Here is a 27,507-nt window from a genome sequence, read left to right as displayed (position 1 = left end):
ATCCCACTCCTCCAGCTCATCTATGACCACATCTCTACTGATCACAACTTGCTTGTTCAAGGGATCAAATAGTTTGTATCCACCAGTTGAGTGATATCCTATCAGGATCATCAGGCTTGACTTGTCATCAAGTTTCCTTCTCAACTGATCAGACACATATTTATGTGCTATGGATCAAAACCCCTTTAGATGAATTAAGCTAGGCTTGACACCAGACCAACCTTATTCTGGTGTGATTCCTTCTAACTTCTTAGTTGGACATCTGTTCAAGATGTATGTTGCAGTTGATACAACTTCACCCCATAACTCGTCTGGTAGATGCTTGCCCTTCAATGTAACGCCCCATTTTTCGTATTTAATCAATCTGTGCTATTTTAATTAAATTGTGATGTGTTGGTGAATTATTTTATTTTATGTGTTTAGGGGTAGAGGGCCTAAGACAGGAGAGAACACCCTATAGAAATAAAATGGGAGTTTTATTCAATTTTAAAGGATTTAATTATTTAAATTGAGAAAAATAGAGTTTGGGTTAGAAATTAGAAGTTAGTAAAAATTTGTGTGAGAGTAATTAACAAGAGATGAAGGTATCATGAGTAATATTAGAAACAAATAATTAGGTTTTATTTATTTTGTTTAAATAGAAAAACTAAGAGAAAATAGGCTTAGTTTACAATATGTAAAAATAAGAGCAATTTTGAGAGAAGAGGCAAGCAAGGTTTGGAAGAGCGAGAGCTAGGAGGAGACAGCATAATAAAAGCTTAGAGAATATGCAATTATAAGGTAAGGAAGGAGAACTGTTCATGTGTGGGTGCTTAGGAAAAGAGGATAAAGAAGACTCCTTACCCTTCTTCTTTGGGTTTTTTTCCCTTTTCACCATTGTTGAATGGTTTAGAGCTTGAGATGAGTTTCCGTAGAACTCTTTCATGATCTTTGTGTTTTGATGTCAATTTTCGTGTATTGATTTCATGTCAATTTCGTGTGAATTTATCTGATTAAATTCTAAAAATTGGTGTTCTTATGATTTGTGTTGCAATTGTTGAAGGTGACGATGATTTTGAATCAAATTGATGTAATATATGTTAATATGTGCCTATTTGATTATTTTAATAATGTATTAACACATATGATTGAATTTTGTGCGTTTGGGATCGATTGGGGTTGAAATCAGAGTTGTGTTAGGGCTTAAAGGGTGGAGAAATCGTGTTTTTTGGGTTTCTGGTCTGACCGATCTCGCCCAGCGAGAGCTCGCCCAACGAGTAATGTCACAACCAACGAGATATGCAAAATGAGGGGTTCTATTTTTTGAGATGCATGCCTAGTGAGAGAAGAGCTCGCCCAATGAGCTGTAGGTCGCCAACGAGGGTGACAACGCAAAACTGAATCGTTTTGAGTTAATTGTATGACAATGTGTTATTTTGACGATTAATTGGTACTGTCATGTACTGGTTGAGATTATGTGTTTCTATTTGATGTGAATTGACACAATTTATTTAATTGATAATGGTTATACATAAAATGGTTGAGTTTATGTTGAGTTGTGTGCAACTGATTGATAATGAGAATGGTTGAGTTTCATGGTGTGTGGCCATAAGAGAGACAAATGGTTGAGATGTGATGAGTCCAGTTTAGAGAAGGGACCGTGACAAATATTGATGAAGTTGAGTTGCATTACATGCATTAATGAGTTGCATAGTTTCCTGGTTCAAAGAGGGGACCTTGGGGCGGACCAATTTAGAGAGGGGACCGTTGCAGGATGTAAATCAGTAACAAACCTCTGATCATCCAAAAGTCTTGGTACGACATGCATATAAAGTTGAGTTGCGAGATTGATAACGTGTTGCTTATCTATCCTTGTTGTTTATACACATTATCTTTATATGAATGTGTTCTCACCCTTTTATGTTTGTTGTTGTGTATGTGCTCATCTGGAGTGCAAACTATCAGGTACAAAAGTAGATGCTTGATGATAGAGGATGGTGTTGTGTCTCTTTAGTTATTTATCGTTCGAGTCTTAGCGGAGTCGCTCTGATATGTAGTACTGGGGGATATGTTGTTCTATATTTTCTTTTGTTGCGTGTCTTATTTCTTTGAGGATTGTTGAACCATTTTCTCGTTCATTATTATTGAGATTCATATGTTACATTTTTGTTTTTCCGTTGCTTATTTCTGAAATTGTTATCTGTAGTTCTTTTATGGTAAAACACGCGTGACACTCTATTTTTTGAGTTATATTGAATTATTTTATTAAATACCTCTAAATCCTCGAAAAGAGGAAAAAGAAACTCCTATCATAAAGACAAAGAAAAAAAGGTGTGCAGTGCTATAACTGTGAAAAATGGGGTCACTTGGCCAAGAATTGTTGGTACAATAAAGACAAGAGAGCGAAAAAAAGCAGGAAGGAGAAAACCTTGCATGCCAAGATTCAGATGATTATGAAGATACAATAGTTATGGCTATAGTTGCAGATGACCATGTCGACGCCAAGATCCGGTTCCTCGACTCGGGCTACTCGGATCACATGACTGGTCGAAAAGTGTGGTTAGCAGATGTCGACTCGTCGAAGAAGAGCAAGGTCAAACTTGCTGGTAATAGCTCGTTGTAAGCAGATGGTACTAGTGACATAGTTATTCAAATAAGCAATGGAGGAAAAAACTATGATCAAAGATGTACTATATGTACCTAGAATGAAGTGCAATTTGTAACACCCAGAATATTGTTAGATTAATTTAAATATTATTTTAATATGATTATTTGAAGATAAAATGAATTATTAAATAATATTGGGAATTATTATTATTATTATAGATGTTATTTATTTTAATAATAATAAAATAAATGGAATATGAAGAGTGGAAGGGTAAAAGTGGAAATGGATAAAAGAGGCCAAGGTGAGGACTCAGAGTGTTTTCACGTATTTTGCCTCAGAGTCAGAGAAAGGGAGAAACGCTGAAGAGAAAGAGAAGGAAGAGGAAAAGGCCAAAGATTGCTCAGAACTTCCTTCAATCCAAAGAGGTAAGGGGTCTGAACCTTATTAAACGATAATATGCGAGCAAATTCATGATATATGTTGGATTGTTGATGGATTTTGGGGATTTTAGGGAGATTGGGAAAGTTTGGGGTTTTGATGGAAATTCTCCGATCTGTGAGTTTTGTTGAGTTATATGCTTAGAAGCCCGCGCGTCCACTGTTTCCGCACTTAAAATCTTATTTATGCACATAACAGCCAAATGACGTTCGCCATTATGCCTTTGGCGTTCGCCATTTGGGCTTTTTTTCCAGAATAAGAGCGTTTAACGCTAATGGCGTTCGCCATTAGCCTAATGGCGTTCGCCATATCAGTTTGACGGACAATGTTTCCAGAATAAGAGCGTTTAACGCTAATGGCGTTCGCCATTAGCCTAATGGCGTTCGCCATATCAGTTTGACGGACAGCTTTCACGTTTTAAACTCCCAGATGTGATATCGTTGTAATGTTGTTGTTGTTTTGTTGAGTTGTATGTCATGCTATTAATGATGATGATAACATGACTATATGATGCTGTTGTTGCTATGTTGATTATGATGCATGTTTGGTGTGCATGCATTCATGAAAGGCCGATGCCTAGTGATGAACGGACTGAGTTCCAATGATGTTGTTGACTCCGGGCTTGTGGAGAGGCTTGGTTCCTTGCGGGGAACTCGGATTCTATGGTGATGAATCTGGGAGTGGTGATCCTGTAGTTGGTCACAAAATGGGTATACCGAGTCGTGTTGAGTCATGCATGGGTGTGTGCATTGCATTTGATATGTTGTTTTGTTGATGTTCATGAGTATGTTGATTATGATGATTATGATGAGCTGTGTTGGCATATGTGAAATATATTTATGTTTATATTTCTGTCGTTATATTATTATTTAATAATGTAATTCTCACCCCTTCTGCATGTGTTTATGTTCATCTATGATGAGCAATGTGCAGATAAAGAGGAGTAGCTATTGTTGAGGTTTGAAGAATAAGTGTAGAGTTATTCTACGGAGTCGAGTCAAATGCTCTGGTCATGTGACACCGGGGTTATGGGATTCGATAGCTAATTGGTTATTATTTACGTTGTTTATGATGACTAATATGTTGAGATGCTTTGTTGAGATAATGTTGAAACATTATTATGAATTGTTATATGATGAATGATAATATTTGTGTTGTTGTCCGCTGCGAAGTTTTAATAAAATAAATAATATGTTTTATGTTGTGATGCGATAAGTGTTATGTTGTAAGAAATGTAAACTCTTCTACATGTTGTACTCTGATAATTTATTTAAATATGTCGTTTGGGTAGAAGGGTGTTACATTAGTGGTATCAGAGCATAGTCAGTCCAGTCGAGTCATAATGTGATGTTTTCCCTGTTGGTCGATTAGTGTAAATGACACTGTCGATATTTAACGGTGGTGGTTGTGTTGTGCGGAGTATGGCTGGAGAAAATGACCGTGCGATTGCTGAGGCTTTGGCTGCTATGGCGCAGGCTATGCAGGCGCAGCAGAATCCGCCGGTCGACGAGTTTAAGAATTTGGGAAGGTTTCTGAAGAATAACCCTCCTACATTTAAAGGGCGCTATGATCCAGATGGTGCTCAGATTTGGCTGAGGGAAATTGAGAAGATTTTCCGGGTGATAACGTGTACTGAAGCACAGAAGGTGCAGTTTGGTACGCATATGTTATCTGAAGAGGCTGAAAACTGGTGGGATAACACTCGCCAGAGAATTGAAGTACCAGGTGCTGAGATGACTTGGGAAAGGTTCAAGACGGTCTTTCTGGAGAAATATTTTCCTGCTGATGTGCGATGTAAGAAGGAGATGGAATTTCTAGAACTGGAGCAGGGTAACATGTCTGTTGCTGATTACGCTTCGAAGTTTGAGGAGCTGGTGCAGTATTGTCCTCATTATAATGATGCTGATGCTGAGGAATCCAAGTGTGTCAAGTTTGAGAACGGGTTGCGTCCCGAGATCAAACAAGGCATTGGTTACCAGGAGATTCGTAGGTTTCCTACACTGGTTAATAAGTGCAGGATATTTGATGAAGATAGCAAGGCTAGGACTGCTCATTACAAGAGTCTTAGTGAGAAGAAGAATAAGGATCGTGGTAGTCCTTATGCATCTCCGAATGGTAAAGGTAAGCAGAAAGTAGTAGATGAGAAGAAGCCAAGTGGGGGAGGATCTCCCATAGCTGGTAAATGTTTCAAGTGTGGCGAGCCAGGCCACCGTGCTGATAGCTGTACCAAGAAAGTGCTGAGATGTTTCCGATGCGGTCAGGCTGGTCATAGAATTGCTGAATGTAAGGATGCTGGTCCGACATGTTTTAATTGTGGCGAGAAAGGCCATATCAGTTCGCAGTGCTCGAAACCGAAGAAGAGCATACAGGACATCTGAGAATTGTTTTGCAGGTGTTAAGAGAAAAGAAATTATATGCAAAGTTATCTAAATGTGAGTTCTGGTTGAAGGAAGTGAGTTTCCTTGGCCATGTGATTTCGAGTGGTGGGATTTCTGTTGATCCTGCTAAAGTTGATGCTGTATTACAGTGGGAGACTCCGAAGTCTGCTACTGAGATACGCAGTTTTCTGGGGTTAGCTGGTTATTATCGCAGATTTATTGAGGGCTTCTCTAAGTTGGCATTACCGTTGACGCAGTTGACTAAGAAGGGTCAAGTGTATGTGTGGGATGCAGCTTGTGAAGCGAGTTTTGTTGAGTTGAAGAGGCGGTTGACCAGTGCTCCAGTGTTGATCTTGCCTAATCCTGGTGAGTCCTTCGTTGTTTATTGTGATGCTTCTTTGATGGGTCTTGGTGGTGTTTTGATGCAGAATGGTAAAGTTGTAGCTTATGCTTCTAGACAGTTGAAAGTTCATGAGAGGAATTATCCTACGCATGATCTAGAACTTGCAGCTGTTGTATTTGTGTTGAAAATGTGGAGGCATTATCTGTATGGTTCCAGATTTGAAGTGTTCAGTGATCACAAGAGTCTGAAGTATCTGTTTGATCAGAAAGAGTTAAATATGAGGCAGAGAAGGTGGTTAGAATTACTGAAGGATTTTGACTTTGAATTGAGTTATCATCCCGGTAAGGCTAATGTAGTTGCAGATGCGCTGAGTAGAAAGTCTCTACATATGTCTATGATGATGGTTCGGGAGCTTGAGTTAATTGAACAGTTCCGTGATATGAGTTTGGGTTGTGAAGTTTCCGCTGATAGTGTAAAGTTGGGTATGCTGAAGTTGACTAGTGAAATTCTGGAAGATATTCGGAATGGTCAGCAAGTTGATGTCGCTCTAGTTGATCATATTACTATGGTTAACCAGGGTAATGGTGGTAATTTTGAGATTGATGAGAATGGCATCCTGCGATTTAAAGGTAGAGTTTGTGTTCCTGAGGTGTCTGAATTGAAAAAGAGTATTCTTGAAGAGGGCCATAGGAGTGGATTGAGTATCCATCCAGGTGCAACTAAAATGTATCAAGATTTGAAGAAGTTGTTTTGGTGGGCTGGTATGAAAAGAGATGTTGCTAAGTTTGTGTATGCCTGTTTGACTTGTCAGAAGTCAAAGATTGAACATCAGAAACCGGCAGGTATGATGCAACCTTTGAAGATTCCTGAATGGAAGTGGGATAGCATTTCCATGGATTTTGTGACGGGATTGCCGAGGACGGTGAAAGGTAATGATTCTATTTGGGTGATTGTGGATCGATTGACTAAGTCGGCGCATTTCTTGCCGATGAAGATTAATCACTCTTTAGAGAAGTTGGCAGAGTTGTATAATGAGGAGATAGTGAGGCTGCATGGTATTCCATCCAGTATTGTGTCTGATAGAGATCCCAGATTTACTTCTAGATTTTGGGAAAGTTTGCAGAAAGCGTTGGGGACTAAGTTGAGGTTGAGTTCAGCTTATCATCCTCAGACTGATGGTCAGACTGAAAGAACTATCCAATCCTTGGAGGATTTGTTGAGAGCTTGTGTGTTGGAGCAGAGTGGTTCTTGGGATAGTTATTTGCCGTTGGTGGAGTTTACTTATAATAATAGTTTTCATGCTAGTATCGGTATGGCTCCATATGAAGCATTGTATGGTAGGAGGTGTAGAACTCCATTGTGTTGGTATGAACCAGGTGAGAGTGTTGTACTCGGACCTGAGATTGTGCAGCAGACGACTGAAAGGGTTAAGATGATTCAGGAGAAAATGAAGATTTCTCAGAGTCGTCAGAAGAGTTATCATGATAAGAGGAGGAAGGCACTTGAGTTCCAAGAGGGAGATCATGTGTTCTTGAGAGTTACTCCGACGACAGGTGTGGGTAGAGCTTTAAAGTCTAAAAAGCTTACTCCGAGGTTTGTGGGTCCGTATCAGGTTTTGAAGAGGGTTGGGGAAGTGGCGTATCGGATGGCTTTACCGCCATCGCTTTCTAATCTGCATGATGTGTTTCATGTATCTCAGTTGAGAAAATATATTGCGGATCCTTCGCATGTTGTTCAGTTGGATGATATCCAGGTGAGGGATAATTTGACCGTTGAGGTGTTGCCAATTCGGATAGATGACCGAGAAGAGAAGACCCTGAGAGGTAAGAAGATTGCTCTAGTGAAAGTTGTTTGGGGAGGTCCAGCTGGTGAGAGCTTGACTTGGGAGCGTGAAGATCAGATGAAGGAGTCGTATCCGACTCTATTTGCTTGAGGTATGTTTTCGAGGACGAAAACTTCTAAAGTGGGGGAGAGTTGTAACACCCAGAATATTGTTAGATTAATTTAAATATTATTTTAATATGATTATTTGAAGATAAAATGAATTATTAAATAATATTGGGAATTATTATTATTATTATAGATGTTATTTATTTTAATAATAATAAAATAAATGGAATATGAAGAGTGGAAGGGTAAAAGTGGAAATGGATAAAAGAGGCCAAGGTGAGGACTCAGAGTGTTTTCACGTATTTTGCCTCAGAGTCAGAGAAAGGGAGAAACGCTGAAGAGAAAGAGAAGGAAGAGGAAAAGGCCAAAGATTGCTCAGAACTTCCTTCAATCCAAAGAGGTAAGGGGTCTGAACCTTATTAAACGATAATATGCGAGCAAATTCATGATATATGTTGGATTGTTGATGGATTTTGGGGATTTTAGGGAGATTGGGAAAGTTTGGGGTTTTGATGGAAATTCTCCGATCTGTGAGTTTTGTTGAGTTATATGCTTAGAAGCCCGCGCGTCCACTGTTTCCGCACTTAAAATCTTATTTATGCACATAACAGCCAAATGACGTTCGCCATTATGCCTTTGGCGTTCGCCATTTGGGCTTTTTTTCCAGAATAAGAGCGTTTAACGCTAATGGCGTTCGCCATTAGCCTAATGGCGTTCGCCATTAGCCTAATGGCGTTCGCCATATCAGTTTGACGGACAATGTTTCCAGAATAAGAGCGTTTAACGCTAATGGCGTTCGCCATTAGCCTAATGGCGTTCGCCATATCAGTTTGACGGACAGCTTTCACGTTTTAAACTCCCAGATGTGATATCGTTGTAATGTTGTTGTTGTTTTGTTGAGTTGTATGTCATGCTATTAATGATGATGATAACATGACTATATGATGCTGTTGTTGCTATGTTGATTATGATGCATGTTTGGTGTGCATGCATTCATGAAAGGCCGATGCCTAGTGATGAACGGACTGAGTTCCAATGATGTTGTTGACTCCGGGCTTGTGGAGAGGCTTGGTTCCTTGCGGGGAACTCGGATTCTATGGTGATGAATCTGGGAGTGGTGATCCTGTAGTTGGTCACAAAATGGGTATACCGAGTCGTGTTGAGTCATGCATGGGTGTGTGCATTGCATTTGATATGTTGTTTTGTTGATGTTCATGAGTATGTTGATTATGATGATTATGATGAGCTGTGTTGGCATATGTGAAATATATTTATGTTTATATTTCTGTCGTTATATTATTATTTAATAATGTAATTCTCACCCCTTCTGCATGTGTTTATGTTCATCTATGATGAGCAATGTGCAGATAAAGAGGAGTAGCTATTGTTGAGGTTTGAAGAATAAGTGTAGAGTTATTCTACGGAGTCGAGTCAAATGCTCTGGTCATGTGACACCGGGGTTATGGGATTCGATAGCTAATTGGTTATTATTTACGTTGTTTATGATGACTAATATGTTGAGATGCTTTGTTGAGATAATGTTGAAACATTATTATGAATTGTTATATGATGAATGATAATATTTGTGTTGTTGTCCGCTGCGAAGTTTTAATAAAATAAATAATATGTTTTATGTTGTGATGCGATAAGTGTTATGTTGTAAGAAATGTAAACTCTTCTACATGTTGTACTCTGATAATTTATTTAAATATGTCGTTTGGGTAGAAGGGTGTTACACAATTTGCTAAGTGTCGGAAAACTAGTTGAAAAAAGATTTCTCAATGATTATGAAAGATGGAGTCTTGGAACTGTTCGACACTCAGAATAATTTGGTCTTGAAATCTCCTTTTTCGACGAATAGGACATTCAAGACCATGATTAGTTCAACTGAAGTACAATGTCTAAAAACTATTATTGACCACAAGCATAGTTGGTTGTGGCATTTGAAGTTTGGACATTTGAAATTTCAATCACTCAATCAACTAATTACTCAATATATGGTAATTCGTATACCAAGTAATGTGATGCCCGACAAACTCTATGAAGGTTCCTTAGTCAGAAAGCAATCTAGAAAGATTTTCGTTTCGACTATGCCAATGAGATCCTCTTGCATACTAGAAGTAGTGCATTTAAATGTATGTGGCCCATTTGAGGATCATATCATTGGTGGAAACATGTATTTTGTCTAATTTATAGATGAGTATAGTCAAAAGCTTTGGATCTATGTGATCAAGCGAAAGGGCGAAGTATTTGCAATCTTTAAGAGATTCAAAATACTTGTCGAAAATCAGAGTGAAAAGAAGATCAAGGTTCTACAAACATATGGAGATGGTGAATACACATCAAAGATGTTTGAAGAATTATGTTTAGAACATGGTATTGATCATGAGGTAACTGCTCCTTACACGCATCAACATAATGGAATAGCAGAAAGAAGAAACATGACCATAGTAGACATGGTGAGATGCATGCTAAAGTAGAAGAATTTGCCAAAATCCTTATGGGGTGAAGCTATTTCCACTACTTTTTATATTCTGAACAGGTGCCCTACCAAGAAGTTGAAAAACAAGGTTCCTGAAGAAGAATGGAGTGGAAAATGACCATCAGCGAGTCATCTGAAGATATTTGGCTGTATTTGTCATAAGTATGTTCCTGGTGAGAGAAGAAGGAAGCTTGATGACAATAGTAAACCTATAATTCTGGTAGGACATCACAAAACAGGATCATACAGGCTATTCAATCCAATCAATGAGAAGATCGTGATGATTCGATATATTCTTATTAATGAAAGTTTTGTATGGGATTGGAGTTCCGACGATCTAATTAATAAGCCATTGATGAGCTATGGCATTGACGAATAAATCAATAAAGTCAAAGTCAAAGCAATTGCTGATATTCTAGTTGAAACAATTGCTGACATTCCCGACACAGTCGAAGTGAAGAAGGGTATGGCTAACATAAGCCAGAGACCTCATAAAACTCGAGTTCGTCTGACAAGACTTTAAGACTACGAAGTGACTGGTGATGATGAAGTCACACCAGATGGAGAATTAGTTCATTTTGCTTTACTTGTGGGTGTTGAACCAATAAACTATCTCGATGCTTTAAAGAATATGAAGTGGAAGTACGTTATGATCGAAAAGTTACAAGCAATCATAAGAAATAACACATGGGAGTTATCCGAATTGCCGACAGATACAAAAGCTATCAAAGTGAAATGGGTGTTCAAGATGAAGCACAATGCTGATGGGTAGATAGTAAGACATAAGGCGATAATGGTAGATTGAGGATTTCATCAGAGAGCAAGACTTAACTACTCTGATTATGGAACAAGAAGATTGACTCATACTTAGTCAAATTGGGATTCGTCAAATGCAGGTCTGAGTATGATGTCTATGCACCGGTTATGATACAAGATATAACAATCATATGCTTATATGTCGATGACTTATTGGTAACTGGAAATAGGTTGAAGAACTTATCGAAGTTCAAAAAGGTGATGATGAGGGAATTTGAAATGTCAGATCTGGGAAACTTGTCTTAATTCCTAGGCATATAATTTCAAATGTCAAAGCAATGTATGATGCTACATCAAAGAAAGTATGTCAAATAGATACTTAAGAGATTCATGATGGATGATTTGACTATTGCATTTTCGTCTGTCGAACCAAATTTGAAGTTGGAGAAGAATGGAGAGGAAAACAAAGTATATGCAAATTTGTTCAAACAAATCGACGGATCTCTGAGTTATGTGTGCAACAATCGACCTGATATAGGTTTCTTAGTCTGATTAGTGAGCAAATACATGAGTGAACCAAAGGTGTCACACATGAAGGTTGCAAGAAGAATCCTAAGACACATGAAGGTGAAGTTGAAGTAAGACATTGCTCAAGTGAAGCGTAGTTCACCGACATTTTTACCAAAGGATTGAAGATTGACATATTTCTGAATTTGAAAAAGAAATTAGGAATAATTCAGATCGACTATGATTAGCGTATGTTCGACAACTTGGATTATATGGGGTATGTTGTGATATAATTCAAGTTGTGTAGTCCAAACCCAAAGTTAATTAGGGTTTAGAGTTTGTTATTTAGTATACAAGTTAGTTGTATATAGATAAACATATTTTGTAATTCAGCTTGTACAATCACATTCACTAATATCAATTATTATTTTCTCTCTCTATTTTTCCCCTCACTAAAAGTACCTCAAGCACTAACATTAACAACATTCATTCACCAACCTATCAACATTCAGTGAAGTGCATCAGCTATCTTCTCCAAATTTGCAACAAAGGACATACTGAAAAGTAAAAGGAATGGATGATTGAAAAATCACCAAACAAGTAAATATAAAACTGACCTTTGTAACATAAAAGGAAAAAAAGTGAAAATTGAAACACTGAAAAATCACCGAATAATTTAAATTTAGGAATAAATAAAAATTGAAACTTAAAAGAAATAACTTAATTATCTTTTCAAAATTTTTGTATACTTTTTAAAAACTTAGATCTGAAAAATGCTTTCAAATTTGAACGGGGACTAAAATCCTAAAATAAAATAAAAGATTAGAAAGTCAGATTTTAAAATGAAGGGATAAAAATTCAAAAATATATATACAAGAAAAAGAAGAATTAAAATTGCAATTAAACCTTATTTCATATAAGAGTCCTCAAATCAAAATTTGTATCTAACATTGATGTTTATAATTAGTCACGAAGTCCTTTAATTTAATTATAGATTTTACTTTAGTCTCTTAGCTAATAAACGTTATAGATTAGTCCCTTCAAAATAGTTATGTTAGCCAACTTAATCCTTTCTATTAAATATTGATAAAAATGTTAACTTGTGATGATGTGGCATGACAACGTGGCAAAAGTCAAAATAGTGAGTCGGTAGTTTCTTTAAAGGACTAAATTGAAACCTTATAATTAATTAAGGGACCAGACTAGACCGATAACCAAAATGTGATACAAAGTGGTTATACTAGAATTTCATAAAATTTTATAAGACCATTGACTATTCTTTACCATACCAAAATTTCATATCAACATAATCTTAAAGGTAATAATATCAAATTAGAATTTATTACAATCTTTAATTAAAACCAAAGACTTTAAACCAAAATGACATTAAACATGTTTCAAAATATAATACATTATAGAGACACAAGTACAAAAGGTGTACAAAAACACTCTTACAAAAGATAAATACAATTATTATTGACTCTAGGTTTTGATCTTTTTTAAAGCCTTCTTTTTTTTCTTTTAAAATTAGTTGAATTGAAAAAAGTGGTGGTGTAGATTGTGTTGGCACTGACTGACTTGGTAGTGTAGACTCAATTGATGTTGCCTTGCTTAGTGATGCTGATTCAGTTGGTGTTGTTGAGTTTGTGTTAGGACGAATTGTTTATAGTGTCAAAGGCAGTTGATTTCAAATTTTGTCAACTTCAATTTTGTCCATCCATATACAACCATATTTACTCTATTGAAAGTAGTAATTTTATATATTAGCTTGAAACTTCAACCAACCATAGCTATATAAACACGAAATTTGGGACAAACCTTAAGAGGAATCCATTTTTTGTCAAGGTTAATTTTGCTAAACAACCAAATTGGAACTGACTATTTGCTAAATAACTATATACTATATTGCGAAAATGATATACCAGATGAAGGCAACTTCACTTCATACTTAACTTGATCAACCTTCTCCGGTCATTATAAAGATGTCAAATTCTGAATAATCAAGTGTAGGCAGGGATTAAAGAAAGAATTGATCAATATCGGAACCATCTTGGCCAAGTGTTTCATTTGAAGGAACAAAAACGTATGCATCGTGTTCCAAATCTTCATCTGTTTCAATTTGCTTTTGCTGCAACAACTGTTCTAAATCATGTTCTTGAAACACCTTAGACTGCAATGTGGGAGCTATATTCTTTGTATGTAGTCATGTTAGTTCCCACAAACTATTGTCCTCTTTTCTTCGTATGAGAGCTATATTCCTCTGTTAAGATCTGAAAATGACAACCAAAACCATATATTCAAGAAAAAAATTATTTCATATATTATAAATTTCAGCTTATTTTATTTTTAAATTTTAAATTTTAAATCAATATAAAAAAAAAACAATTCCATATCATTTAATATAAAATCAATTGGATATATATATATATATATATATATATATATATATATATATATATATATATATATATATATATATATATAACAACAAAATTTGACTAACAAAAACACATTTGAGATGTTTATTCACTAAGGGATTAAAGTGAAAGCGCTATATTTTAGTATATGCTTAAGTTGGGTAGAAAGAAAGGTGCATAGCCGAGAATGATTCCCAAATCTGTACAGCCACTTCAGTTTCAGACCTTGAGTGGTCTCCGACAACTCGCCGAGACTCATCGGGACAAGGCATTTCTCTCTTCCCATCTCTCAACCAATCAATTTCACTATTCTTTACTCACAAAATAACATTCTTGTTCCATTTTTCGCAGGTTTGGCTCTTGGATCAGTTCGGAGTTCTCCATGACGGAAAACAACCTTATCCCGGTGCCATTTCAACATGTATGTCAATTCATCTATTGCTATTCTATCTTAGGTCTTATCCTTATGCTTTTTTTTTTTTGCTTTTTTTTAATTTTGTTAGTAGAGAATATTGCAAAGACTGGTGGTAAAATGGTGATCATAAGTAACTCTTCCCGACGCTCTTCTGTCACTATTGAAAAAGTTAAAAGTCTTGGCTTTGATGCTTCTCTTTTCTTGGGAGCAATCACTAGTGGAGAACTCACTCATCAATACTTACAAAGGTTATTATATACCAACATAATTTTTGTTGCTTAGCTATCTTCAATTACCATCATTTCACACATTTTATTGTTGCATATAGGCCTCTTTAGATTGACTTATTTATAGAATATTGACCTGATGGTGAAGACTTGGGACCTGAGAGCTATCCCTCAAGGTCTAGGGTTCGAATCCCGATCTATCCCCACTAGTGGATGGTCGGATTGGTTCCCTTATATTAGTCGGTTTCATGCCTGGATACCAAGTTGTTTATCCAAACAAGACTATTCACGAGATGTCTTCACTTATAATAACATATGCCCCGTGTTGTGTGTTTAGATCAATGGTTCCATTGTTATGTGTAGATATGTAAAGTTATGCCGCTTGTCATTAGGAAAAAGAATTTTCTTAAGATAGATAAAGATAGATAGATTTTCACGCGGTTGACAATATATGTTTTTCAACAGGAGAGATGATCCTTGGTTTGCGTCATTGGGAAGATCTTGTATTCATTTCACCTGGAGTGGCAGGGGAGCAATATCTCTTGAGGTGTGTGGAGCAGCAATGCAAATATTATATGATATGAAACCATATTCAATTACTTCTTCCGAATGGCTAAATCTTACAGCGCGTCATAACTTCTTGTAGGGCTTGGACTTGCAAGTTGTGGAGAATGTTGAAGAAGCTGAGTTTATTTTGGCTCATGGAACCGAAGCTTTGGGGGATGCCAACGGGAATGCCCGTTCAATGAATCTTGAAGGCCTTGAAAAAATATTGGAGCTTTGCGCTGCCAAAAGGATTCCTATGGTAGTAGCCAATCCAGATTATGTAACTGTTGAAGCAAGAGATTTGCGTGTGATGCCCGGTGAGTTTGCTTTATCTTCTCCTTTCAGTATCTAAAATCATAGTTCATCTAAATAGTAGCTAGTTATAAGCTTTCAGTATCATGTTACATGTTTACTAGGTACTCTAGCAGATAAATATGAAAAGCTTGGAGGTGAAGTCAAATGGATGGGGAAACCTCACGAGGTGACGAAACGATTTATGTATGATGTAAATCCATTCTGATAACTGTTTTCTCTTTGTGGATCTCAAACTCTTGCGTTATCACTTATCAGATAATATACAACTCAGCGATGGCGATGGCTGGTACAGACGTTTCCGACTGTATTGCTGTGGGTGATTCTCTACATCATGACATTAAAGGTGCTAATGCTGCTGGAATCCAATCAATTTTGATCACTGGAGGGATTCATGCAACTGAACTTGGACTCCATGGTTTTGGAGAAGTAGCAGATTCATCTTCTGTGCAATCACTTACGGCAAAATATAATGCTTTTCCGTCATATGTGTTGCCGGCATTCACATGGTAGAACAACAATATATTGTAATTGCATTTAAAAAAAAGAAGTACTTGTATGATTTTTTGGTAATTTGTACAAATTGAAAACTATGCTATGTAGAGATATTTGGAAACTAGGAAAGACAAATGCAGAACTTTAGATTTTGAACTTTATTACAAACTTGATGAAAAATCTAAAGTACAACAAAGTTGCAGCTGTCAAAATTTGTTTGATTTCAAGGTTCTGGTTTCAACTAGCATATGAATTTCTTAGCTACTTTTATGCATTGTGAAGAACTTATTGAACTTGGCTACTTAGTAAATAGATTTGCTCTGGTGTAGATTTTGGTGCTTGGTTGCTTATGTTCATTATGTACATGAGCTATTTTTTTTTGTTCATTTCAATAAACTTTTGTGTTAGTTTATGAAACCATTTTTTTAAACTCAAATATACTTAGCATTTCATTTATAATAATAGACGAGATATAATGGGAAGTATTGAAAAATGTATTGCGACAAGTGATAGAAAATCAATACTATTATTACCTAATCACCTTTCAAAAATAGTTTGATAGTTATTGTACAAATGTAACATGAATCTACAATTTTGAAATAAGGTGATGAATTTTGTTTCATCAAAACAGTGTTAAAATAATGTATGAGAAAAGATTTTTGAAATAATCAATGAATAATTAAATATATAATAAATAATAGATATAAAGAATTGGTAATCCAGATTGATGAAATTGTATATTCAATCTTTAACAAATTAATTCTTTCTTTAAAAGTATATTCAATATCCAGCAAAATAAATCTTTTTATTAAATTATATCGGATCTTTAACAAATTAAATCTTTTTTGAAAGTATATCCAATCTTCAACAAACTCAAGCTTTTATTCAAAGAAAATCCAATCAAATATTCTAAAGCAAATTCTGATAATTAAAGTTTTTTAACCAATTTTTTTTCAAAATAAATCAGCAAAATCTTGAACAAATAATTTTAAAATTAAATGCCAAAATAATTTTTTCATAAAATAGCATACTAATAATAGATAACAAACTCAGATATCTCAATATTTTTTGAGACAACTTACTTAACATTTTACCTATAAAAATAAGCCACTCTCCTTTATCTATTTTTAGGCAATATACATATTGAACACTTCTTATACAAGCATCTCTCTCTCTCTCTCTCTCTCTCTCTCTCTCTCTCTCTCTCTCTCTCTCTGTGTGTGTGTGTGCGCGCGCGCGCGTGCATCCACGCATACGTATGTGCGCGTGCGTGTATGCATGTGTGTGCATGTGTATGTATGTGCGTGTGTGTGTGTTTGCGTGCGCGTGCGTGTTTATGTGTGTGAGAATGTAAATCGAACTCTAGTATCGGTAATGGTAGCTTCTTGATTCGACAAACGTTTAGTATGTAGTCGAAGTTTGTTCACATGCTAATCTTGCATGTTGTAGTCGAAGTATGCTCAAGCATGATATTCGAAATGCTAGAATTGTTAGCATGATGAATTGTGTCTTTTTTTGTTTAAGCCCAATTATTTAAATTAACTTGTAGCTTAAGTTATCTTATTAATTTATAAATAGACTAGCTCTCTCAGGTTGTTGAGAGAGGTTGGTTGTTGATATTAACTTATAATCTTTGAACCCTAATGAGAAAGTGAATAGTAAAACAGTTATAATCAATCCCGATTCTTCTTCTTCCTTCTTCTCTCTCTCTTTCATAAAACCTAATAGGATTTCTTGTGTTTTCTCAAGAAACTCAATCTTTCTTATATATTGGTTTGTTCTTAATGGCATCGATTCACAGCAAATTGGTGCGATGGGCGTGGAGAAGAAGATGTTGTCAACAAAGTATAAGATTGATAAATTCACCAGTGTGAATGATTTCGGTTTGTAGCGCTTGAAGATGCGAACCCTACTGGTTCAACAAGGTTTGTTAGAAATATTGAAAGGATCGAAGAAGATGGATGCTTCCCTATTGGAGAAGGAAAAGACGATGATGATCAAGAAAACCCACATCACCATTGTATTGAGCCTTGGTGGGATGGTCCTCCAGCAGGGTTCGAAGGAGAAAAATGCAACTGGTGTGTGGACCAAACTCGAAGGTCTGTACTTGACGAAATCATTGGTAAATCGTCTCTAGCTGAAGCAAGCTTTGTATTCATTCAAGATGAGTGAAGACAAAGTCTTGGCTAAGTAGCTGGATACATTCAACAAGTTAATTCTTGATCTTGAGAATATCGAGGTCAAGATTGATGATGAAGATCTAGTGTTGTTGTTGTTGTGTTCTTTACCTAAGTCTCATGCTCATTTCAAAGAAACTCTCTTGTATGGAAGATATTCGTTGGTCTTTGAAAATGTTCAATCAACCTTTTACTCTAAGGATTTGAACCAACAAAATGAGCATAAACCATCTTCAATTGGCGAAGGATTATCCGTTAAAGAAAAATTCTTGAAGAAAGATAAAAGGTTTGAGAAAAAGGGTAAAGTTCTACATAATTTTTATGGTTATAATGCTCCCGCTATTAAGTGTTACGAAGGAGAGTCATACAAGAAAAGTATGCCCTGATCGTCTGAATAATCATGGTGGAAAGGATAATGGTAATGAAACCATTGTGTAAGATGGTTATGAATCATATGATGTCTTGGTGGTTTCAAGCAACAAATCTAGAAAGGAGAGGATTGTGGATTCAGGATGTACTTGGCACATGACTCCTAACAACAATGTGTTTGAGGAATTCTGTCATCAAGATAGTGGACCAGTGCTACTAGGGAAGAACAAAGCCAACAAGATTACATGAATTAGATCTATAAGATTCAAGCTCCATGATGAGTCAATAAATCTATTGAGTGAGGTTAGGTACATACCTAATCTTAAGAGGAATTTGATTTCTCTTGGTGAATTCGACAAGAAAGGATATGTTTTCAGAGGAGAGTAAAGTATCCTAAGGGTAATGAAGGGGTCGAAGGAAGTCTTGAGAGGTGTGAAGAAACAAGGCTTGTATACCCTTGAGGCTGAGGTTGTGAGTGGTTAAGTAGATGTGGCATCCACAAAACCTGTGTTGAAGACTAAGCTATGGAACAAGAGACTTGGCCAAGTCAGTGAAAGAGGCCTGGTAGAATTGTCGAAACAAAATTTGATGTGGGGTGACATGGTCAAAAAACAGGAGTTTTGTGAACCCTGTGTATTTAGTAAATCATGTAGAATTAAGTTTAACAAAGGTAAACAAAGAACACATGGATCCCTTGATTACATTCATGTTGATCTTTGGGGGCCTACAAGGAATCCTTCACACTCATGTGTAAAGTATTTCCTATCCATAGTTAATGATTATTCCAGAAAGTTATGGGTATTCATTCAGAAAGCTAATGATGAAACTTTTGAAAATTTTAAAAGTTGGAAGATCCTGTTCGAAAACTAAACTGGCAAGAAGGTCAAGAGGTTGAGGACCGACAATGGTCTTGAATTTTGCAATGAGGCTTTCAGAAACTATTATGTTGTGTCTAGTATTGCAAGGCACATAACTACTACAGGAACTTCCCAATAAAATGGTTTGTCTGAAAGATTTAATCAAATCATTCTAGAAAGAGAGAGGTCATGTTGGTTAGTGGGGATTAAAAAATGTGTTTTGGGAAAAAACTATTGTGATTGCAACATACCTGATAAATAAGTGCCCCTCGACTGCCTTGGGGATGAAAGTACCTGAAGTAGTCTGGTCGAAACATGCACCTAATCTCGGTAAACTTAGAGTATTTGGTTATTTAGCCTATGCTCACATTAGGCAAGACAAGGTCGAACCTAAAGCTCTAAGATGTATGTTTCTTGGATTCCCTTAAGGAGTGAAAGCTTATAGGTTGTGGTGCGTAGAGCCAGGTCATAGGAAGTGTATCACAAGTAGAGATGTAGTTTTTAATGAAGTTGAGATGGATTTCAAGAAAATTGATGACGTTGGTTGAAGTGCTAAGATCTGTGAAGAGAAGCTGGAACAAGAAGAGATTCTTGTTGAGGTGGAGCATAGGGATGTTGATTCGCATAACCCAGACGATGTCGAAGAAGAAGCACAAGTTACTGATGAAGATGAGGAGACTGATAATGACTACCTGCTGGAAAGAGACTGGTCGAGAAGAGTCATTAAGTCACCTCAGAGACTTGGATATGCAAATATCATAATATTCTCGTTAATCTCTGTAAGTGAGGTCCTTGATGAAGATCCTAGAGATTACAAGGAAGTTGTGAAGAGTCGAAATAAGACTGAATGGCTGAAAGCCATGAATGATATGATGAAATCTCTTCATGATAATAACACTTGGGAGCTGATCGAGAAACCTGCAGGGGCCATGTTAGTGAACTATAAGTGGATTTTCAAGGTTAAGGAAGGAATCAAAAGAGTGATGTCAAAGCGAATTAAGGCATGGTTGGTTGCTAGAGGGTTCACTCAAAAAGAAGGTGTCAACTTCAATGATGTTTTATCACCTGTTGTAAAGCACATATCCATTTGAATGTTGCTTTCTATGGTGGCGAAGTTTGACCTAGAACTTGAAAAAATGGATGTGAAGACTACTTTCTTGTATGGTGATCTAGATGAAATAATCCTGATGAGGCAACCTGAAAGGTATGCATAAAAGGGAAAGGAAGATTATGTGTGCAATCTGAATAGGTTGTTATATATCCTGAACAAATCTCCTCGACAATGGTATAAGAGATTTGACAAGTTCATGGCACACATAGGTTTCACTAGGAGCTAGTTCGACCACTGTGTTTACTTCAGATTTTGACCAGAAAATTCACTTATTATTGTTGCTTTATATGGATGACATCCTCATAGCAAATGTCACACCCCAATTTTAACTATGAATCATCGAATCAATACATTCATCACAATGTTTGCATCACCTGCATAACATAACATGAATTTCATATCGCATAATGCCTAAAATGCCAGTAAAAATAAATTTTCGGATCTACAGACAGACCGGCCGAATCGATTTTCAAATGCGTGTCAAATTAGCGGGTGAAAATTTTTAAGATCGAGCTTGTAGACGTCAATTTTATTAATCTACGGTTCACGTAATTTAACCTGGTGTGCTCGTTTTATTTTTTTGACTACTTTGTTAGTCACATTTTGATCAACTTAAGCCACTTCAACCAAACATTTTTTACTTCAAAATTTGATCAAAATTAGTATGTTTCCTTGAAGATTATTTCATGCTGATTGTTTTGGTGCATTTATTTTAACTTTTCGGGCATTTTGGCGCCCAACTTTTGTTCATTTTTGAGTCCTTTTATTTTTGTTTTTTTGTCAATATATTCAAAATAAATAAATAGAGTTTACTTTATGAACTTTCTGATTTTATTTTGATTATTTGATTTGTTTGAAATTTATCTGATTTATTTGTTTTAAGTCATTTTTGTCTCATAAATTTTCCAAAAGGGGCATGGTTGGCAATATCAAAATTTAAACCCTAGGTGTCACGTATATATTAGTTTGCTGAGAGAGGTAGGAAACCGATCAATAATAGACAACTTGCAGCTAGCTGTAAGGGAGTTTTCTTTTGAAAATTCAGAAACTACATGGACGAGTGAGAGTCTGAAGATTAAAAGGGTGGATTACATATCATAATAGGTGGGAATGTTTTTTTTAAATAACCATTATTTTCAACTTTAATTCCTAAATAACCATTTTTTTCAAAAAAAAAAAAACCAAAATAACCACTATTTTTAACTGATGCACCAGTTGAATTGACACATCAATTTAACATAGAGAGGAGGTGCCATTAGCCTTGGCGCATGCATGCAAAACCAATGCATGTAGGTGCCACATGCATTGGTGCATGCATGTCTTTGTGCCACATGTATTGGCGCATGCATACACTACATAGTGTATGCGCCAATCATGTGGCGCATGCACCTTTAATTTTATTTTATTTTAAAATTTAAATGTTAATTTTACAAAAAAAACCATATTGAAAATAAAAATTATGTTTATGTTATTATCAAAAATTACATGGAATTAACAAGAAATTCAATGACCCTCCCAATTAAAACGCCCCCATGTTCCACATTCAGGTGCGTTAGTCTGTCTTCTAGGTCTCCCATGATTTTCCTGAGGTGTTTGGGGTATTTGAGTGCCGACATGATCCAATGGTGGCTGGTGTGAAGGTCCAGTGGAAGGTCCAACGGTATTTGATAGATGTGTCATCATTTGTTCCCAATAGCTGGGGGGGTTCTCGCCAACGACGCTTCCGTAATTGAGTTTGGTGCCAATGTTCGTGTAGTTGGGTCGTTGTGGTTGGGTGAATTATGGATGATATGGTTGTCGGAATTGGGACATTGAATCAGTTTAGAAACGAATCAATGGTTCTTGGGGTGTACTATAGTCAAACAATGGTTGGGTGTTGTAGAGATGAGATGTTTGGGTGGTCATTGGTGGGGGGATACAATGACATGAATTGTATGAATCATCTGGGCTATAAATTATTGTGGTGGTTGCGTATGGTTTTTGGTGGGTAGGGTTTGATTCTTGGTTTTAAGGTTGGGTGTATGACATGAATAGGTTATGAGGTTGAGTGTTTGGTTGTTAGGTGTATATGGTAGGGTGATGGTGTGAGGTTGATCGTTGGGTTTGAGTGGGTTGACATTATTCTTGGACGAGGACTTATTGTTGGGCGTATGATGACAAAGCTAGTTGGCATGGATCAATTAAATACCTTGCTCAGACACAAATTATGGCGTTGTAACTGACCTAAACCATGTCATATACTGTTGAGTTGGTCTAGCACCCTGTATGACTGGTTCGTTTAAGATGTGTTAATCGATTCCTCTAATGACGACACATCTCTTTTGCAAAGTCCCTCGAGTCGGAATAATCTCATTGGGCATCGACTCTTTGTTGATGCCAATCTCCCAAATACGTCGAAGATTTTGGAATTTGTTGTTGCATGAAGAACTGTAGTCTTACCCAGTCACTCTGGTTCATCTCCATAGTAGTGAACCAGATAATTGGTGTTTTTGCTGTCCAAAATGCATCATCATCATGGTTAACTTGATGATCAAGACCTAGATATGGCCTCCAGATAAACTGTACAAGAATATGACCTGATTAGATGATAAATGCTTTGATACTTATTTTTTAATCAAAATAGAATTGTGTTGGAGTATTACATCGTTTGGTCTAATGTGGTCTAATAGATTACGATAGACTACTACAATGTGTTTCAGACACCTGCTGTAGTTCATCACTCTAATTGACCACCTAAATCAAAAACATTTGAAAAAATATTAGTTAGAGTTAGTTTTAATATAAAGTCTAATAGTTAGATGGTAAGGTCTTAAACTTACTTTGTTGCAAGGGGGAATATGAATGGCTTCTCGTTTACTAGTGCGAGTGACGACATTCTTGACCAACCCCATGCTTGTAGCAAATATGTACATGAATAAAACGTACAAGTATTTTTTTTTTTGCATTTTTACACAATGCACTATATAGATGAGCCAAAATAGCTGAACCCCAACTATATGTGCTTACCTTATTTATATTTCGTAACAACGGTAAATACATAATATTTACCGTATTACCTGTACTTTCGGGAAATAAAAAATTACCGAATAGAATCATAATATAACACCGAGCTTTAATTATTTTTTCATACTCGGTAGATTCTTCGGTCAATGTTATACTCGCATAATATTGTTTGAGATATTTTAAGTTAATACCTTGACCCCTAGCTTGACCAGAAGTCTCTCCTGTAGATTGGTCGTCACACAAAGGGGCACCCAACAGTTCATTGCAAATAAAGTTATCCTGGTTAACTCTACCATTTACGGTCTTACCATCGATACGTAGATCCAACAACATGTAGACATCCTCAAGTGTGACGGTACACTCACTGAAAGGAAGGTGAAATGTGTGGGTCTCGAGTCTCCATCTCTCCAACAAAGCAAGAATAAATTTCTAGTCAACCGAGTACAAGATTATGTTGAGGAGATTACCAAAACCGCATCCTTGAATATATGGTTCTATTAAAGGATCGTGGGGTACATATTCATGTACACGACATCAAAATCGTTTTGGGTCCTAATAAAACATAAGTAAGAAATAAAATAAGAAGAAGTAATATACAATAAAAACATAAATAAGAAATAAGTACGAAATAAGTAAGAAGAAGTAATAACATACAAATGTCGAGATATTGTGGATTGTTCCTCGATGTGCATCACCCATAGTCAATAGAGACATAATGTTGCAGAGGTTGAGTGTTGTAGAGGTTGAGTATGGTAAAGGTGGAGTGTTGCAGAGGTTGATTGTTAGTGTTGCAAATGTTGAGTCTTGTAAGTTGCTGATAACACTGAAATTTACCGTATTTTTGACTCCGATTTCACATGCATTCTAGTTATTTTTATGTTATTTTGTTGTGTTATTGTTATGTTTTCCTTTATTTTCAGGTTTTTACTTTAATCGGAGCCCCGATCGAGAAAAGGAGTGAAAAAGAGCTAAAAACCCTAAAATTCAGCATTTTGTACCTGTGGCCTATCCCATGGCTGGCGCCATAGACCCTGCCATGACGTGTCCAAGCTCAACTTCCCTCAACTTCCATGTTCCCCACTACTTCCACTAAGGCGCCTCATTTTGTGCTTGTGGCGGACGCCATGACCTTGTGGCGGGCGCCACAAAAGGAAAGCTTTTCCCTCCCATTTTCAAGTTGAAGGGCATCCAAGTCATTTCCATATTTTTACTTGCTTATAAATAGAAACTCGAAATCACTTTTACAATCATCCAAACTTAGAGCAGAGGCAAACTCAGAGCAACTTTGTTTCACTTAGGCATATATTCAGTATTTTAAAGTGGTAATCGCTTCGCATTGGAGTGTTACCACAATTGTGTAATCAAGTCTGTGATAGAGTCTGTAATCGAGTTTGGAGCACTTTGGAAGGAAGTTAATCCTGCCGCCATTTTCATTTCCACTTTGCAATTTATTCAACCCTCCGATTGGAGCAGGTTTTTATTACTTGTCTTTATCTTATTTATTTTCCCGCACTCGCTTTACTTTATTTATTTTCCCGCACTCGTTTTACTTCACTTATTTCTCGCACTCGCTTTAAATCATTTATTTCTCGCACTCGCTTTAAATTATTTATTTCCTCGCACTCGCCTTTACTTTATTTATTTCTCGCACTCGCTTTAAATTATTTATTTCCTTGCACTCGCTTTAAATTATTTATTTCCTCGCACTCGCACTACTTTTATTTACTTTCCGCACTCGCACTACTTTTATTTACTTTCCGCACTCGCACTACTTTTATTTACTTTCCGCACTCGCACTACTTTTATTTAAATTAATGCACTTTTACTTTACCATGTCTAACTAAATTTATAAGGTTAGAATGTAAGGATCGTAGTTGAACTGATAATCCGTACAATTGTTCGTAGTAGTACTTAAGGGCTATTTTAACTTTCAACTTAAGTTTTCCCGCACTTCAATTCTGTTGGGTAAGATCGAAAGCCGTCCAACGTATTTTTAAACTTAATTGTTTTTAACTATTTCAAAAACAGCGAAAGCGCTTTGTTTAGTTCATTAGGAGATTTTAACTTAAGAAGAAAAGAGATTTTAAAACTATTTTCGGACGCGTTTATAAGTTTAGAGTCTGGTTCATAAGAACCTCTTTTGGTTAAGAAATCCAGGTTATAATACTTTTCAACTTAGTTAAGATACTATATTTCTTAAAAATAGGTTTACTACTCTAACGCAATGCGCGCCTTTTTATAAGTGACAATAAGAGGGTTTGATTAGGGAGTACAACTCGGTTCTGAATACGCGAAAGCGACATTTCCTGTTAAATTAGTTCTTTTCAAAGTAGGAAACATTGCTCATAAGTAGTTCTATTAGCAAGTACTTGGATTATGAATTAATTACGTGAATTACATTCGATCCTGTCTTTATTAATTAAACTTTATTTAATATTTTACTTTTCATTGCACTCTCTAAAAACACCTATTTTGATTGCCTTTGATAAACACCATAACAACAGATAACGATAGATTGACACTTGGTCTCTGTGGATTCGACAATCTTTTATATTACTCTGACGCGTTCGTATACTTGCGAAACACCGCATCAAGTTTTTGGCGCCGTTGCCGGGGACCAATTTCGTCAAATTTCATTTCCCTATTGTTATATCATTTAGACTTAGGCTATTTCCCGTCGTTCAATGCGAAGAACTCGCAGTACTAGAAGTTTAAGCTTAGTATACCCTCTGGCGGAACCTGAACGTTACGCTCGCGCACGTTTATTCTTTCATAGAATTAAGAGAGCTATGGCCGAAGATCAAAACCAAAGACCTCTTAAAGATTTCACCCAACCGTCTAACGAAGAACCTAGTTCTAGTATAGTAAACCCAACTATCCCAGCTAATAATTTTGAACTTAAACCATCCTTGTTGCAACTAGTGCAACAAAGACAATTCGTAGGTCTCGCTACTGAGAACCCAAACCAATATTTAAAATATTTCTTCAATTAGCAGACACTTTTAAAAGCAATGGAGCTTCTCCTGAGGCAATACGTTTAAGATTATTCCCTTTTTCCCTTAGAGATAAAGCCCTATCATGGTTAGATTCCCTTCCACCCAATTCCATTACGACTTGGGATAACCTTAGAAGAGTTTTTCTTGCTAGATATTTTCCCCCGAGTAAGACTGCCGTTCTTCGAAACCATATAACTAGATTTACCCAAAATCAAGGAGAATCACTGTTCGAAGCTTGGGAGAGATATAAAGAGTTGTTACGAGCATGCCCACATCATGGTTTAGAAAATTGGTTAATCATTCAAACCTTCTACAATGGACTTCACTATAACACAAAGATGACCATCGACGCTGCCGCAGGCGGTGCCTTGATGAACAAACCTTATCCTGAAGCTAGTGCCCTCATCGAAGATATGGCTCAAAACCATCAATCATGGGGAGTAGAACGAGCGACAGTTGAAAAGAAGGAAGTCCAAGGAGGAGTGCATGAACTAAGCTCTATAGACATGATGCAAGCTAAAATGGACGCATTAGCCCTCAAAGTCGAGCATATGTGCATAAACCCGAATACTGTAGCCGCAGTCTCGTCGGATTATGAGATATGCGGAACCAAAGGACACCAATCTGCAGAATGCAGTCTATTAAACGAAACCCACTCTGAGCAAGTGAACTACACCCAAGGGAACCCATACTCGAATACCTATAACCCTGGATGGAGGAATCACCCGAACTTCTCCTATAAAAACCATAACCCAATTCAAAATAATGCACCTCCGAGACCTAGTTATCAAGCCCCTAAATCGAATCAACCTATGCAACCTGTACCACCATGTAAGACCCCAATTTTGTCCCTAAGATCCCTCATGGCATCATAACATTGCATTTGCAAAGCCTCAAGGATCATGAGCATCTTGGTTCCCTTTGCCTTTGGGTGGGACTCCTTGTGAGTGGTTTGAGATCACCAAGCATGCTTGAATTGTATATCATTGCTTTTCCCATTTTGTTTACTAACCAAAAGCACAAAAATATGTCACTAACATTTCTTGTTTGTAGCTTGAGCAATCACAAGGTCAAGAGCTTCAAGGAGATCCTTTGTGCAAAGATATAGCCAAGATAAGATGATGGCTAGCATGGTAATGGTTCCCAAAGCTCTCATCCTTCAAATATGCCTCCCTAGAATCTCAATTCATCATTTTGATCA

General features: G+C 36.6%; 1 protein-coding gene and 1 non-coding gene across 3 annotated transcripts; one reads left to right on the top strand and one right to left on the bottom strand.

Annotated features, from left to right (window-relative positions):
- The first annotated feature begins 13,877 nt into the window (after positions 1–13,877).
- LOC127107091 (uncharacterized) lies at positions 13,878–16,020 on the top strand. Of its 2 annotated transcripts, XM_051044367.1 has the most exons (7): positions 13,878–14,066; positions 14,150–14,219; positions 14,302–14,461; positions 14,906–14,987; positions 15,087–15,303; positions 15,403–15,467; positions 15,557–16,020. In XM_051044367.1, the coding sequence occupies exons 1-7, from the start codon at positions 13,986–13,988 to the stop codon at positions 15,809–15,811; spliced, it is 930 nt and encodes a 309-aa protein (XP_050900324.1). In that variant the 5' UTR covers positions 13,878–13,985; the 3' UTR covers positions 15,812–16,020. The 2 variants fall into 2 exon arrangements, with proteins under 2 accessions (XP_050900324.1, XP_050900325.1); XM_051044368.1 differs by having other exon boundaries at positions 13,919–14,219; positions 14,305–14,461.
- Positions 16,021–26,482: 10,462 nt separating this feature from the next.
- LOC127108876 (small nucleolar RNA R71) lies at positions 26,483–26,589 on the bottom strand. Its single transcript, XR_007796378.1, has one exon. It is a non-coding gene; the product is annotated as a small nucleolar RNA R71 (small nucleolar RNA).
- Between the last annotated feature and the right edge of the window lie 918 nt (positions 26,590–27,507).

Source organism: Lathyrus oleraceus, chromosome 7 (genome assembly GCF_024323335.1).
Source record: "Lathyrus oleraceus cultivar Zhongwan6 chromosome 7, CAAS_Psat_ZW6_1.0, whole genome shotgun sequence".
Lineage (NCBI taxonomy): Eukaryota > Viridiplantae > Streptophyta > Magnoliopsida > Fabales > Fabaceae > Lathyrus > Lathyrus oleraceus.
This window is presented reverse-complemented; position numbering and strand designations above follow the sequence as displayed.

Bases quoted from the DNA above. Each gene is read 5' to 3' on its own strand.
- LOC127107091 (XM_051044367.1), top strand. From the start codon at position 13,986: ATGATTCCCAAATCTGTACAGCCACTTCAGTTTCAGACCTTGAGTGGT. The intron at 14,988-15,086 runs GTGTGTGGAGCA...AACTTCTTGTAG, and splicing joins GGGGAGCAATATCTCTTGAG to GGCTTGGACTTGCAAGTTGT. The intron at 15,304-15,402 runs GTGAGTTTGCTT...CATGTTTACTAG, and splicing joins AGATTTGCGTGTGATGCCCG to GTACTCTAGCAGATAAATAT.